A 16,606-nucleotide genomic window follows, 5' to 3' on the forward strand; every position below is an offset into this window, starting at 1 on the left:
TTTCGAATTTTTGGTTGGGTACCCATTACCTATATCATAATCTATTATATATTATAACTACTAGTCAACTAGTAGGCGTTATTCGAATAAGTACGATTTCGGACAAAATATATACATTTGAGAACAATATTATTCGTTATGACGTAAGTATAGGCAAGGTATTCGGAATTTAGAAACACCGTTCTTTGTACAGGCGTTCTACAGCCGACTATTTAAGATACTGAGATAGGAGGTTATATCTTATATAAAACCTCACATACCAAACGACAATAATATAATAAATAATAGTAGGTAGGTAGGTACAACATAATAATATTTTATAGTAATGATATTGCCGCGGCCTGCGAGTGATGGCGACGACATACCGCCGCGCGCGCACACAAATGGTCGTCCCTGCGCTGTGACGTCATCACAGGCGGCGATCTAACCGCATCGGAATTCCGACACGAAACCTTCGCCGGCGGTGCGTGCGTGCGTTCCACTTGGTGGGGATCGGTTGGCGGGTGGGTGGAGGAGTAGGCCTGTAACGACGTTAATGCATTCGTATTCCTATGCGATGCGTTGCGATGCGTCGCGTGCGTGCGTGTGGCCAAGGCCCGCGCACCATTGCGAGTGCGGGCGCGCCGTGTGTGTTGGTCTCTCTACTGTTCACTGTTCAGTACTCTCTTTCTTTTCCACATTTCCCTCGGACGCGTTCGGTCTGCAGTCACTCGTGTTCCCGTGCCCGAACTCCGAAGCCGCTGCTGCTGCTGCTGCCGCCGCCGCCGCCACCGTCGTTAACTTTCAACTCTCGAGTCTTAATTTATTTTTTACTTCTTTTGACTTCTCAATTATTTATTTCACTAATTCTACTATTCTGCTCCTCGATACTCGTCAACAGTCCGGAATTTTCGAAACCGTTTCCTGTTAGGAGAACGTGTTACTCGTGGTGTTACGTTCACCACGGTGTTTCTCGTTGGCTTTTTCTTATTTTTTTTTAAACTGTCTGCCACTAGATTTCATTTTATTTCCTAGCCAGTTTTGACCACTCTCGGCCAACGCGTTTACAAAATTTTTCTATTTTTTTTTTTTTTGAGGTTTGGCGGCGGCGACCAAGAAACGTGCTTCGTGCGTGCGCGCATACGAATGGAACGCGCGCGCGCACGCACCGGAGCGCGGCACGGCGGCGTACGTTGTTCGTGGAACACGTGAGAACGACAACGGAGGCGGCGGCGGCGACGACTACTGCAGCGGTAGCAGCTGATGACGACAATGCCGAGTTTCAATGTCACGTAGGGTGGTGTGGTGTACCCTCCGTCGCCGCTCAACGATCACGTGTTTGGTGCGTAACACAATGGTGGTTCGCGCGGTAACTGCGCGTCGTGTTTGGTAAGTATGCATTCACTCACGCACACGTACGACGACCGCGAGTGAAACCCGACCGTTCGACCGGAAAACGTAACAGATCGCGGTGGTCGTCCGTGTGTGGCGCGCGGACGATTTACAAAAATAATAATAATAATAATCATCGTCGTCGTCGTCGTCGTGTTATAGCATTGTCTGCTGCGCGATCGGCGTTCAAGGTTTTTCAGAGTCCAAGACGTCATGTTCGTTTCGATATCGGCATTCCCGTGTTCGTTCACTGGTCGTTCCGGGCTGTTTTTTGTTTTCCATCATCGTTATAATAATATATAATTTTATCGTTAGTTTATGTTTGTAATTTTTTTTTTTTTCCCGCGGCACATTGTTTCGATTTTTTTTTTTCTTGTTATTGTTTTTGAATTTTTTTTTTTACCGACCATGTTACCGAGTCTTATTTGTATATGTTTAGTTTTTTACGCTGTCTTTTGTATTTTCAGTTACGATATACTTTGTTATTGAGTGAGATCTTGATAAACTCGCCTGTGAATTTTTAAAACTAGGCGAGGATATAAAGATCTTATTTGGTACTCATTGATTTACGTCGAAAATAATAATATTCAAGAAAATATGTTAATAGCTTGTTATGATCTGTTGAAGCGTGTATTTTTTTCAGGTCGAGTCATTCAACTTTCATCATCATTCCAATTGAACAAAAAAAACCTTGATAATTGTCTATATTTTTAATACTGCAAAATGTATAATTAAATATGTATATTATAATTCTTTTAACCGTTTTTATAATTATTAATTATAATATTATTGTGTGATGATAATGATTTTGTTTATAGAAATTAGAAATAAAAATAAATGCAAACTATTAATAAAAGCCGATAAGGTATTGTTGGTTATTGACTTCCTCCAGGCTGTTGGTATAATTATTTGCTGATAAAATTTATATTTTGTTATAATAACTATCTCTACTCATTATAGATACTTATTATCAATAACCTTTTCGAATATTTAATTGTTCACATTCTTAGATTGCATCTTCTCTAGAGCAAATAAAATATAATTGTTTCGTAATAATATGCCGTTTGTATTTTGTAATGATATTACATTTGTCTTATAATAATAGGCTCTAACTAACTTGGGTTACATCCATATGAAGTAATATTTTACTCAGTTGGATAATAGGTTAGGAAAATTAGCAATGACAAAGTGTGAAATCCTGATCGTAAAAGACTATTTAAATTGATAAAAACTCGATTATTGAGTAAATTGAAGTTATAGTGTATGGTATTAATTTATAAAATTGAAATATTATAAGAACAATTAGTGATTAATATTGGCTTATAGGACCGACAGCCTTCTACACTAAGAGAAGTATTGGATGTATTGGTACTTTATATATCCCAATTTATGTGTGGTAACGAGGGATAATTAAATATTTTGGCCGAGGTATATTATAATTCTATTTAGAAACATGTACGGCTTAAAATGTAGGTACTCAACAAATAGACTATACTCGAAATAAATGAATAGATTATAAAATATGAGAAACAATAATGGAAAAATATTAGAAACATGCTTATGAAATCACAAATTACATCAATAATGGTGATTTAGAAATGTGTTAAAAAAGTACGTAATTTTATTAGATTTTTACTACTAAGCCATTTGATTTTAAATGTACATAATAATAATAATATGTAGGTTAGGTATATATTATATTATTTCGACGTACTTTTTGCTTTGATTTCAATCCAATTTATGTCATGTTCATTTGTAATTATTATTATTATTGAATATAATAAATATATTAAATTACATAACTGGTACCAAAACCATTGGTTTTGTTAAAAAATGAGGTTTTCATGTGAGTTGAACTGAGTTCTATTAAAATTAAATATTATTTTCTACATTTAGTTGCAAGATTAAAAATGTAATTAGATTTTATCTTCTTTCTTATGCTGTCATTCACGATGTAGAGAAGATATCTATATATCTATATATTATCTTGTCTACATCGTGGCTGTCATATAATTAAGTTTTTTTATTTTTATCAAAGTAAAGTTACAGAAAACATGCCATCTTAAGTATAATATTTTTAAAAATTATAAAAACGTCACGTATTGTAATGATTTTTAATTAAATAAACTGTATTTTTTTAACAAACAGCACAGTATAATAATATAATATATATATATATATATATATTCTATAGCTATGGCTAATAACCATTAGCACAAAACTGCTGCAGTTATCAGTCAATTACCTTTTATTTACTTAAAAACACCAAAAATTCAAAATAACTTTCCTATAATACACATTTTGAAGTAATAACTATTATTACCTAATGAATGTTTGTTCAACTGTTTGGGAAAATATAATTTTTTTTGTAGGTATTTGGTCATAATAATAATAAGCAAATATAGGCATGTGGCTGTAATAATAAGTGTATGTACTATTTAGGCACAGTTCAATATTTACAATAAGTACCGTAAAATAAGTTGACTAAAGACAGATTGATTCTTTCCCTCTATTTTATTTCTTATATCAGATCAAATATTTACAAATGCTTCAGTCCACGACTTATTATTTTCATCATATTTTCAACTACTTAACGCACTTTAGTGTGAAATTAGTATTGTTTTGCATACCATCTTGTAATGTCAAAGTAATTTAGGAAACTCGGGTATAGGTAGCCAACCTATCAAGGAGTACCTATACTTTATTTGCAGATACAGAATACTTGATGTGATAATTATGTATGAAGTAGGTAAGTATTTATGTGTATTAAATTACTGAAGTCTGAACATCGGGCCAAATGTGAGGGGGAAGTTTTAAATACTCAGAATGCATTTATCAATTTATTCCTACTTACTCTTTAAATTTGCATATCAATAGACAATATTTTTAACTTTGTACCATAAACTAAATTTATAGTTACCAGATATAAAAATCTAAAAATAGTACATTTCAATTTTAAATTCTTTTTCATAAAAAAAAATGTCATTTATATTATTTATAAATGTATGATGTAAAACTGTAGTAGTAGATCATTCATATTTTTTCGAAAAACATTATGCGTTATTAGTGTACAGTGTACTTATAGGTACCTACCGTACTAATATGCATAAATTCATTAGATAAAACTATAAAATATAAACGAATAATTCAATCATGAAAAATAATATAAGCCTTTGAGATTTTCAATAAATAAAGTATAATTATTTAATTTAGTTTAATTTAATTTAAATTAACACTATTAAGGAGATATCGACAAAAGAAAAAGTACGCGTGGTCACCATAAGTCTATATCTAACCAAAATAATGACAGATAAGTCCTTAGTACTAAATAAAACCAATCACCACTCTCCAGAACTTCACAACAGAGTAAATTTTAGACATTATTATATCGATATTAGGTATCTGCCTATAGCGTCTCAGTTTATAACTACCTACTATGTATTATTTAACATTGGCATGCTATTTAGTCGGTACATAATATATATTATGTATATGTAAATGAATAATTAAATGTAAATATTATATACACCATGCGTTAAAAACAAAAATATAAACTTAGTCACATATTAGTAATTATGGTTGGCTGGAGTAGAACGACTCTTACGCTATACACCTATGTAAAAACAACATAATAATATAATAACTAAATAGTATTTGACAAAATTGGAATACAAATATTTAGAGCATAAATATCACATTCGTATACTACAAGATGTCCAGCTGCATCAAATATATAAAATGTTGTACTACATTATACATAATATAGTTAATTATTCATATATTATACATGGTCTACGATGTAAAAAAAGGGTGTAGTGAAATAGGGGTAGACACAAAAGATGCACCTAGAACTTACAAGTATAAATTAAATACCTGAAGTTCATCTTGGCTAAATCATATCAATAGGCAAAGTATTGAAGTACCTACTAAAACTAAATTATTACACTTTTTTAAATTCATTAATAAGCTAGAAATAACTTTTGTCTTCCTTGCTATGATGCAATTTAACATTTAACAGAGAACTCTGCTGGTGTGTCCAGATTTTCTGGGACAAATGGACAGGATTAACAAATATTGATGGCACTATGATCCTAGATAACATTTAAATTCAGAAATTATAAATTTATATAAGCCAATTTTTTTTTAAAACTATTTGCTTAGTCTTAAACTAGTTTAATGAAAAAATAACAAATAATTGACTTTCTTTACATTCATTATCTACTTAATAAACTCCCAAATCAAAAGTTGATATAATTTATATGAATCAATTTACACAATATCGAATAAATAAATTTATTTTATTTATAATTTTTAATTTATTGCTATAATATTTCAAAGATAATCTTTAGAAAACTGAGCATTATGGATTGGCATTATAAGTCAATAATTATATATTATAACATCTTAACATATTAATATAAAAACCTCAGTGAAATTATGCACACATAGTAATAAAATAGTATTTTAAAAATTTTAAGCCTTTCATTAATTTTAATATTACAACTTAAGGCCCGGTACCAATGTAATTTTGTACACACAATTACACTCTACAAGAATAATGATCCTGCTTTGTAGAATCAACCAAATTTGATAATTTTTTTAACTAATAGAGTAATATTTTACAGGCCTCATCAAACTCCGTTTTTCAAAATTTCAATCTCAATCTTTATAATATGTCTCAACAATAACACAATTTTAAGTGTTTTTTTAACAAATTATATTATACCATTATAAAAAATAAAATAAAAAATCGAAGTTTGATGGAAGGACCTATAGGAAGTCTTCTTCATTCAGATAAAATAATCGTTATCAAAATCCAACAATTCTATAAGGCCCGAGTATTGTTGTCGTGAAGTAATTTTTTTAAATATAATACACCCTATTAATCCCTCCCCCCTAAATAGGTATCGGGCAGTAGATTAGTCAAATAGTATTATAACTAAGGTGACAACAAAAATATAAAATTTAATTTTTAAATTTTATATAATTGCTGAAAATTTGAAAAAATGGCAATGGGCCCCTTAACATATTAGTACTATGTATGTTGTGGTAAATGCCAATCCTCTCACTACAGCATAGATATTTTACCAATAAATTATTACAGACATTTAAGTTTAACAGTTACATGAATTATTTTGTGTTAAATATAAATGAAAATAATTATATTTACATGTTTGTATATTTTTAAAGTTTTTTTTCGAATAAACAAGTACTATTGAAACAAATTTCATTTTGAAAACAACAAATTTAATCGACTTTTGATTGGTTTAATTTTAAATAATTGCATATCTCATATTAACTATATAGTTGATATCAAGTTTTATTAAATTAGTAGTAGTGTATAAAAATATTCATAATTGTTTCTAACTAACACAAGTGTATCTAATTATTAAGTTATAATGCTCTTTTGTATATTTAACTTAATATCATTAAATATATAATATTATTTTGTAGTTACACTAATAGATATATATTTATGGTGTTAATGTATAAAGGTATTTTAGTATAAAAATATTTATACATTTGTATAATCTATAGGTCATACTAGTTAATAATATTTCTAAATAAATATAGCTATTATAATACCTCTGAATTTCAATTTCAACATAATGTGTCAATATATGATAGGAAAAAAAAAATATATATGGTGTTTAGTTTACATTCACAATTCAATGAGTTACTTAAATTTACGTCATATTAAAAATTAAAATCATCTGCTAATGAATTGGACTATTATTGATGATACTAGTATCACACAAATACGAATCTCCTAAAAATAGTATAATTTAAAAGGAGATTATACCCAAATGTATTGTGTTCGTTTATCAAACTGGCAATATAACAAATAATACTCAAATTAACCCGTAATTTAAATTTTAATAGAACCCATAATTTCGATTTTGTTACATTGCTCATTAGATGAACCTGACAACACATCCAAGTATAACATCCTATTGATACACTATTTACAATAGTCAATGTGAATAAAAAAAAAATATATCAATCTTCAAATACATCCAAATAATATAAACTCTATTTTGAAGTATAAATAGACTTGAATCAGGAATATAAAAATTAAAATTAAAAGTAAAAGGATAGAAAACCACAATGTCTAAAATAATATTTTATCACAACCAATATTAGACATTCTATACATACATTTTTTTTAAAATTTAGTTTTGCTAAAATGTCTATTATTTAATTATAATAAAGCATCACAAGTTTTATGTGTCATAATAATTGAATATAGGTATACTTATTTTTAATTTGTTCAGGTAGATTATAATATAGTTATACAGTTTACATTTAATAATACTTGTACATTAATTACTTTAATATTTTTTACATAATAAAAATAATATCTTGGCTCAACTTTGCAAATATATATTAAATTCCAAAAAATTTAAAATAAAACATACTAAAAGATGTGGAAAACAATTGCAATAATGTTCACACTAAATATACAGTCTTGATTCACTAGGGTAATTATAACAAAATAAATAATTTGGTTTTTAATCAACAATCATATTATGTTAGGCAATTTCCAAAAAATAAAAGATACATCCATTATCTAGTTGTTTTTTTAAATATATATATAGAAAGAGAGTAATATTTCTGTTTTAATTTTATGAATTAAAAATATTGCTTAAAATATGAACTATTATAACTAATCAAGTTATTTATTTTTAAATCTGGTTAAATTGTTTTACTCTTGTCTTTTAAATTGTCTTATCTCATATAAAATGTTGCAAGCTATATTATTTTCAAGTAATTTTATCTTTTAAAATTATTTCCTTTTATCCTTGAAGTCAGATTAATTTATAATTTAATATTTCAATAAATTTTTATGTAATGGCACTATTTTCCTGTAATTTTAATAATTCTATCAAGATTCATTTAAGAAAAAGATATTTTTATTATTTTTGTTATTTTTTTGAGTGCTATTACATGTATAATAATTAACTAAATTAAATAAATAGTGATACAAAAATTAACTTTGGAAAAAGTACACAAAGTAAAAACTAACAAAAATTAAAGACATGGGTATTAAGGAAGAGGTCAGCAGTTTATAGTGAATAATCTGGGAAATAAATATATTATTAAAAGTCTAAGTACTGTTTGAAGCTTTTTTCCGTCGTTTGTTTAATAATGGATTGTTAGAAGTATTTAATGATTTTATATTGACTTGATCGTAATCCACACGCATTGTAGCTAGAGACCGGGTCATTTCTTCTTGTACTTCGGGCCACACATCTTCGGACTCTTTCAACATTTTCCCAGTATATAACGGTGTTTGTGGTACTTCGGTATAGCTCTAAATTATCAAAACAAATCAAATGTTTGGAATATTATCTTGATAATATTATATTAATATTAACATTTAATACTCACTGCAATCCAATTATGTTTTACAACTTCATTGATGGTAAGACGAACTGAAGGATCAACAGATAACATACTTGAAATTAAAGTTTTAGCATCACTAGATACATTATTCCATTCAGGACTAGGAAAGTCAAACTGTCCAGTTTTAATTCGATTTTTCATGCCAGGTGAAATAGCTTGCCCGTGATTACTAAAAAAAGGTGGAAATCCACATAATCTAGAACAAAAAAAAATATTTTAAAATTGGAAACAGTTTACAGACAGTATTGTATAACTGATACCTATAGTGGTCCAGGAATTTATCAAAGGGGGGGGTCTATGAATAATATCAACCGGTAAATATAGAAAAATCAAATTAATATAAAATACATATTAAAATTGTAACTTAAATGATACCTAGTCACTTTCCAAAAGCCATCCCAGTGTACGCCCCAGCATACATACTTTGAAATGCACAGATCATTGTTAAATGGTTCCAATTTAAGTATAAAAACGTATTACGAAAAATATTAAGAACATAATATTTTGTACTTTGAATATGTGTAAAAACTTCTTACAAGACACGTAATAATATATTATTCTAAAATTTTTTTTATAATATTTGGCACCTAACTACCTTAATTTTAACCAAGTAGTCACTAATATCAATGAGTGATATTTTTATATACTTTAAGTATACTAGTATGATACTAATAGAACAATATAAATTCTACTGTGGCGCCTTTTTAATTAAGCTAAATTGCACTAATACCCAAATTTATACTCTTATTTCTTATTTTTATTGATAAATCATATTATTTGTTGAATATTAAATTAATTTATGTATACTTACAATATATACATGATAACACCTAATGACCATATATCACAACTTTTATCATACTTTTCTGGACCTAGAACTTCCGGTGCTGTAACAAATTAATATTAACATATTAACATAGATAATTATTTTTACTTTAACAACTATTGCTATTAACTAACCAACATAATATGGTGTATAGCATGGAGTTTTTAATGGAGCTTTTTGTGAAACTTCCTTGGCAAATCCAAAATCAGTTAATTTTAAAATACCATTAGCACCTATTCAGAAAATAAAATCAATGATAATTTAAATTAAAACATTAAAATAAGTAGTTTGTTGTTTGTGGAACAACAAAATTATAAAGAAAAACAATTATTTATGTAGTTTTAACAACTAATATGCTAATATATCTTTAAGATATTAATTCTTAAGTTAAAGTTTATTACCAAGCTTAGAATACAAAAGATTTTCAGGCTTTAAGTCACGGTGAGCAATATTAAGGTCATGAAGATACTTGACTGCTGAACAAATAGCCGTCATAATATGTGCAGCTTCTACAAATAACATAATTAATTCATTACATTTTACATGTACAACGTTTATCTTTCTGAATTAAATTATTAATTAAATATTATAAATGTATCAAACTTGCCTCTTTCGGTAAAGGCCCCATCATTGTGCTCTTGTATACGTTGAAATAATTCACCACCTTCCATGCTAAAAATACATTATTAAACATTTAATTTTCTATTTATTACTCAAAACCAAATAATGTTTTCCAGCAGAAATAATGGTAAAAATAAATAACTTAATAATATAAATAATAGTTATATACTAATATTATAACTAATATTTACAGTAGAAATTGTGTATAATGACGTTCAAGAGACCAGGAAAAATAGGTTATCTTAATCCATTGATAATATGACTTGTATTTTGTAAGGTTATTAAGGATAAAATATTTACGCACTACTTGAAAACAAGTTTGGTAGATCGCGTACGACATCACTACCAAAATGAGTGTCGCTCTGCTGTATAGTAGGTTTCAAGTGGGTCACATAATGGATGGTATTAAATTTGAATTCAATGATATAATACCATTGTATAAGAAAAACGATTCTGAGCGAAAACGATCAGTCGGTCTATGATATTACTAAGTATATTAGATGATATTATTGTGAATAAAGTAATTTATATATAACCTAAGAATCTATTTATGTGGAACCTTATTTTAAATTTTCAATCCTTAGCTATAAAAGTTGAACATTTAATACATTTATAACTACAAAATAATTATTAAATTATAAATTGGATAAAATTTGTCAAATTCAAACTTAAATGCTTATAAAAAATATTGTGCCTATGTATTTTTAATATTTTTCAACTTATGCTATAACAATATATCAGAAACCAGGCAATAATTTTTCATGCTTTTTTACCCAACAAATAATATTTTATTGATATTTGTAGAAAAAAAAAATGGAAAAAAATTGAAAACTGACAATGTTCGTAAACAGCCCAAAAAGAATCAAAATATTATACAATTTTATGGAATATAGAAAATGAAAATATAAATATTTAGTGAAATTTTCATGTATCTAGTGTTATTTGTTTTTGAATTACAACAAAATAACAAAATCGCTTCATGACAAATCAAATGAATATTCAATATTGTAAAAATATGAAATTCAATCGCTCAAAAAAATTTAATTTGATTTGCTTGTGGACATTTTTTTATTTGATAAAGGTAGACAAACTTATGAATAATCTTGTATTACATTTTCAAATCTTAGATTTAAAAAGAAAAATTTTATGAATTCTTATCTCAAAATAATTTGTTAATTTTCATGATTTTTCCGTATTTTTTCAAGATTTGAACTTTAAATGCTTATAAAAAAAACGTGACTAGGGATTTATAATATTTTTTAAATTCTTGTAACTTTAAGGAGCTTTGTATACAATTTGCAAGCTTTTAACAAATAAAGTTTTATTAACATTCATAGAAAAAAAAGACTAATAAAATTGAAAACAGAAAATGTTCCTAAACAGTTAAAAACAAATCAAAATATTTTGAAAATTTTATCGTGTATAGAAAATGCAAATATAAGTATAAGTTAAAATTTCATGTATTTATGATCATTTGTTTTAGAGTAACACCAAAAGCCAAAATCGATTTTGTGTAAAAATTCCCTTTTTTCCTTAATCTTTATTTTGTTTTTCCAGGCGCTTTGGAAAACTATTGGGAATTTTGTATGTTGACCTACAAAAAGTACCAACTAGATTCACTTTCCTGCTGAACAAGATACTGAAGTTGAAAATCGAAGCATTATTTTGACTACTTATCATGTACACAGACACAAAAATAAAAAAACACATCATTGTAAAACCAATACATTCATTGTTCCGCTCAGAATCTAAAAAACTTCATCATGGCTAATAAATAATAGTAAAATATTATTAAACCTGGTATGTCACTAAAACTGGTGTCATCAAAAGTTGCTACTATATATTATATCACATATTATAGTGTTACATATTGATCAACCTCAGCTTTTTAAATGAAAATAATTTAGCTTTAAAATAATTTTGAAAATCTGTATAAATTATAGTGGTTGTTGGTAGGACAGAGTATTTCCTTTCTTATTCACTTGCTAGAAAAAAGTGGTGTATTATTATATAAAATTAGAAAGCAATGATATAAACATTTTAAAAACAATTCTAATCTCAGTTAATACAGAATGATATTTTAAATTACATATCAAGGTATTAACAGATCTCTGTAATTTTTCCTTACAAATAGAAAAATAGAATAAAAATATATATAAATATTGAATATGTAAGAAAGTTGTAAACCATTAGGTAATCGACTATTAGAAGACTATAAAGTAGGTAAGTTATTGGTAATAAATCACATAATTTTAATAAGTTAAACATAATCTAAATAACAAAATCTGTATATTGATTTTTAAAACAAAGTATAATATAAAAATTTTGATACAATATTTTAAAATTTTTATATGATTTTTGTGATAATTTATTATTGTTACGACTCATTCTATTACCTATTTCATAGGCATTATGTAATTGTCGAATAATTTTAGATAATAGCTTTTGCATTTTCTCACTTGGAGATGTCCAATATTATGTTTGAAATCAATATATCGACTTGTTTTTTGTAAACTATTATTAGTGATTATATGATTATGTAGATAAACATATTTTTAAACTTATAGACTTAAAGTAGAATTAATAACATCTCTGTAAGTAAAATATATTTCAAATTTTTATAAATACCAGTACCACTATGGAGTAACTTTATTAATATTAAGAAAGATGTTTAATTGTATATTAATTATAATATAATTTGAGTAGTAATATTCTTAATATAAATGAAGTAATTATTCACAGCAATAATAGTGTTGAACTATGTAACGAAAAAGGTAATCTCAAAAGAATTAGACAAACAAATAATTATTATTTTCATTAAAAACACATAATTTAAATTTCAGGTAAAGCAAAGAATCTAAAGTTTTTTGTTTAACGCTTAATGGTAGAAGGAATATTTTATACAATTAAATTTTAGTACCTATGTATCAAACTTCTTTAGATTTTTTTCAATTTTAATTCCAATGCTGTTTCCTAGGTCCGTGGTCAAAGAAATCTTTAGTAATTATTAGTTTATATATTGTAAATTATTTATAATTGTGATATCACTAATTTAACATATTATATTGGAATATTTTTTCTTTTAGTGTCTTAAAACAATATTTAGTACTAAATTATTATAACTTAAAAGTAATATTAACACACTCAACACCACCTGTGATTTCAGAAACGACGGAAATAACAAAAACTAAAACCATTCTAAACTTTAAATTTAGAGTTCATTATCAATGGCCAATCTAAGTTTCAGAGTTTATAAAAAAAAAATCTGATTTAATTATACCTTATATAAACGTATACGTTTTTGACGCGTTAACTCGTCACCTGCCTATTGGAATAAGCTTTGTTGACGCTTATACGCGTCAGCGGCGTTGAAAGTGTTAAACTTAAAAATAATAATAAATCAACTTATTATATTATATACATTTACTTTAATTATTATTGAAATAGTATTCTCAACTCTCAATAGATTTATTTTATAGTGGGATAGTGGATTTAATAGTGCGATATTAGTAATAACTAATATTGTAAATAAATAATAAGTGTTCTGTATAGGTATGATTAAAAATATGTCTGCATTTGCTTTAACCTTATCATCAAAAAATACTGTGATAGCTGATACATTAATTTTATTATAACTATTCTAATATTTTAAATATTTTATTGAATAATTTGAAGAACAAATAAATAATAGTTTGAGTTCTAAACCATAATTTCATACATTAGTTGAATCAAATGTTTCATAGCATACACATACAACATATTATATTTATTTTAAGTTGAAAATGAAGGAAAAATTAATATAAATATGTAAAAAAAAACTGTTAAATGTACTGATAGTGATCTATCTAAAAGAACATTTGTTTGGTATAACTTATCACAAATTAAAATTAAATAAAAGCATGCAATAATTGTTACATTCATCACACTATCTTAAAATTAAAGCAATTTATTTTAGTATAGTTGGCCATTATTTTGTTGACAAATTGTATACAAAAAAATATATAAATATGATGGAAAACAAAACAAACCATGGTTGAATCACATGACTATAAAAATATATATTAATATATTTATTGATAAAATACTATAAGTAAAAATTAAAATATTGAGTACTAATATTAATAACTACTTAATACTTTGAGGGCCTTCTCTCCAGAATTTTTAATTTTTTTGGCTGAAGACAACTCACCTACTGTTATAATTCAGGTAATTTCTAGGAAATATTGACTGAAAACGGTTACAGATAAGAACGACACATTTGGTGCGTTTACAGACTGCAGCCCCCTAACTGGGATGAAAAATTATTAAAAAACATAATATTTTTATGTTTGATTCTTGTATTATTAATACAATTATTTTGAGATTTCAAATGAATATTTATTAGCTTTTTGTAACATAAACAAAATTTTATTTTAGTAAGTGAACAAAATTGTTAACAATGAGATGACCCAATAATTATTAGAAAAATAAAAATAATTAATAATATTCATATTTAAGATTATTTAATCATCAGTTCTTAAAAACAGTCAAGACAATTACTTAATAAATATTTATATTTTTCAGAACTTAACTTAACCCTAAGTTATTATGGCTACACACTGCAGTGGTGGCGGTAAAATTGTGTCTGGCTTCATTCTACCATAACCACTACTGCCACCGCTACCGCTGCAGTATGTTGGGACCTTTACTATGGGTAAACTATTTAATAAGGTTTTATATGCTAAATTGTTTATAATATAAATAGGATTTAAATATAAAATGTTTAAAGTATAACCTACCATTCCATGATAACCAGCAAACATTTTTTATCCATGTACTGGTTTTCGTATACATCAATTATATTGACTATATTTATGCAACCGCTAGCCCTCCAGTGTAGATCGATTTCCCTCCTAGCTTTCTGACAGTCCACGAGAACCTGTAAAACCAAAATAGAGACAACAACAACGACACCTTTGAAGTCATTGTACAATGTTTGTCAAGACGGACATCAGCCGAACGTTGTATAATATTACCTTAAGCGCAAACTTTTCACCGGTTTTAACGGAAAAACACTGCACCACTTTGCCATTGATACCCAGTCCGAGTACGTTATTGGATATTCTGTAATCCTTTTCGACAGGTGTAGTCTTGGTTTTATTGTTGAGAAAATAGAAATCGTTTCCTTCCATAACCGTCGAGTTTAACATGTTGCTACAGCGATTGATGATGCACACTGACTGCCATGAAACATCTCAGACGTGGTCCCTGGACGACTGCGGAGGCCAAGGTCTCGGTCGCGAGCTCTGGATGTCGGCCTGAAAATCGATGTGTAACAACTATAATATCCGATGACGACGACAATAACAAAACAGTGATAAAAATGTCACGTCAGGTTCGATTTTATTTTCGACGAAAATATATCATGCGATGTTCCGGTGAAGAAGTACTATGTAATTAGTCTATCATCACCACCGCCACCACCACGTACGACCGCTATCCGTCATAATACCTCTGAGCCTCTTTTAACCCTGAACAATAATAATAATATGAGTAATGGACTAATCGCTAATGATAACAACAATGATAAATTATTATTATTATCGCATACATTACATTATATTATTTGTATTGTGCCATAATATATAATACGGAATCACAAGTACTCACAATGCCAAGAATCAACTCGTGGGAGCCGGCGGAGGAGCAGCTGGTGTCTGGCGAATGGTGATAACATTAATATTTAATATTCTCCAAAAAAAAATACGATAAGTCGATAACGCCGAATGAAATATGTATAAATAATTTATATAATACCTATTATTATACAGTATACTTATTATTATTATTATCAAATCATTTATTTCAAGAATACGTCCGTTTCAAATAGGTAAATGGGAATGGAACGAATTTGATTTATTAGGATTTAAAATATAAAATTGTTCTTATTATTATTAAACATGACGTTATGATATTGTAATGTATTGTACTATACCCACGACTGCACGTCGTATATCATTCCGAACAGAATAATTAATATCAAACACTCACACGTAAAATCAATAAAAGGGCGATAATAAAACGAAACTATTGTACGGGTTACGCTGTTACGGAGTATAAATGCATAATAATATGAAATTATTTTTTTATATAATACACTATAATATAATAGGTACGTTATTAATGTGTTAAAACATTCATATGATTTTAAATTGTGTATTATTTACGGCATTACGTCGATTTAAAATGTAAATAGGTACCTATCAAAAATATAATTCTAATAATTTCAATTCATACCTACCTAGTACCTACCTAACTGGTTGCTGGTTAATTAGTAGAATAGTAGGTAACTATAATTGATACCCATTGATTATAAATATTAGTTTAACCTCAACGCTGTTT

At 27.5% G+C, this 16,606-nt stretch overlaps 1 protein-coding gene, 1 long non-coding RNA gene and 1 other non-coding gene across 5 annotated transcripts; 2 read left to right on the forward strand and 1 right to left on the reverse strand.

Annotated features, from left to right (window-relative positions):
• Nucleotides 1–144: 144 nt before the first annotated feature.
• Nucleotides 145–1,861, forward strand: LOC107882515. The gene is made up of 2 exons (XR_001678777.2): nucleotides 145–1,368; nucleotides 1,534–1,861. It is a non-coding gene; the product is annotated as an uncharacterized LOC107882515 (long non-coding RNA).
• Nucleotides 1,862–1,923, forward strand: Mir3050 (microRNA mir-3050). Its single transcript, NR_040230.1, has one exon. It is a non-coding gene; the product is annotated as a microRNA mir-3050 (primary transcript).
• A 5,464-nt stretch (nucleotides 1,924–7,387) lies between these two features.
• LOC100166092 (MAP kinase-activated protein kinase 2) lies at nucleotides 7,388–16,212 on the reverse strand. Of its 3 annotated transcripts, none has more exons than XM_008180424.2 (9): nucleotides 15,875–16,212; nucleotides 15,241–15,735; nucleotides 15,004–15,143; nucleotides 10,212–10,276; nucleotides 10,006–10,113; nucleotides 9,739–9,837; nucleotides 9,590–9,665; nucleotides 8,764–8,974; nucleotides 7,388–8,686 (listed from the first exon to the last, which is right to left on the reverse strand). In XM_008180424.2, exons 2-9 carry the CDS (start codon nucleotides 15,412–15,414, stop codon nucleotides 8,480–8,482), a joined length of 1,080 nt encoding a protein of 359 aa, XP_008178646.1. In that variant the 5' UTR covers nucleotides 15,415–15,735; nucleotides 15,875–16,212; the 3' UTR covers nucleotides 7,388–8,479. The 3 variants fall into 3 exon arrangements, with proteins under 3 accessions (XP_008178646.1, XP_008178647.1, XP_016656417.1); XM_008180425.3 differs by having other exon boundaries at nucleotides 15,816–15,877; XM_016800928.2 differs by lacking the exon at nucleotides 15,875–16,212 and having other exon boundaries at nucleotides 15,241–15,781.
• Between the last annotated feature and the right edge of the window lie 394 nt (nucleotides 16,213–16,606).

The sequence above is a fragment of the Acyrthosiphon pisum genome, chromosome X (genome assembly GCF_005508785.2).
Source record: "Acyrthosiphon pisum isolate AL4f chromosome X, pea_aphid_22Mar2018_4r6ur, whole genome shotgun sequence".
NCBI classification, from domain to species: domain Eukaryota; kingdom Metazoa; phylum Arthropoda; class Insecta; order Hemiptera; family Aphididae; genus Acyrthosiphon; species Acyrthosiphon pisum.

Excerpts from the sequence above, each read along its gene's own strand:
- LOC100166092 (XM_008180424.2), bottom strand. The coding sequence starts at position 15,414 with ATGTTAAACTCGACGGTTATGGAAGGAAACGATTTCTATTTTCTCAAC. Across the intron at positions 9,666-9,738 it reads CTATACACCATATTATGTTG|CACCGGAAGTTCTAGGTCCA; the intron begins GTTAGTTAATAG and ends AATTTGTTACAG. Across the intron at positions 8,975-9,589 it reads GGTGTTATCATGTATATATT|ATTATGTGGATTTCCACCTT; the intron begins GTAAGTATACAT and ends TTTTTGTTCTAG.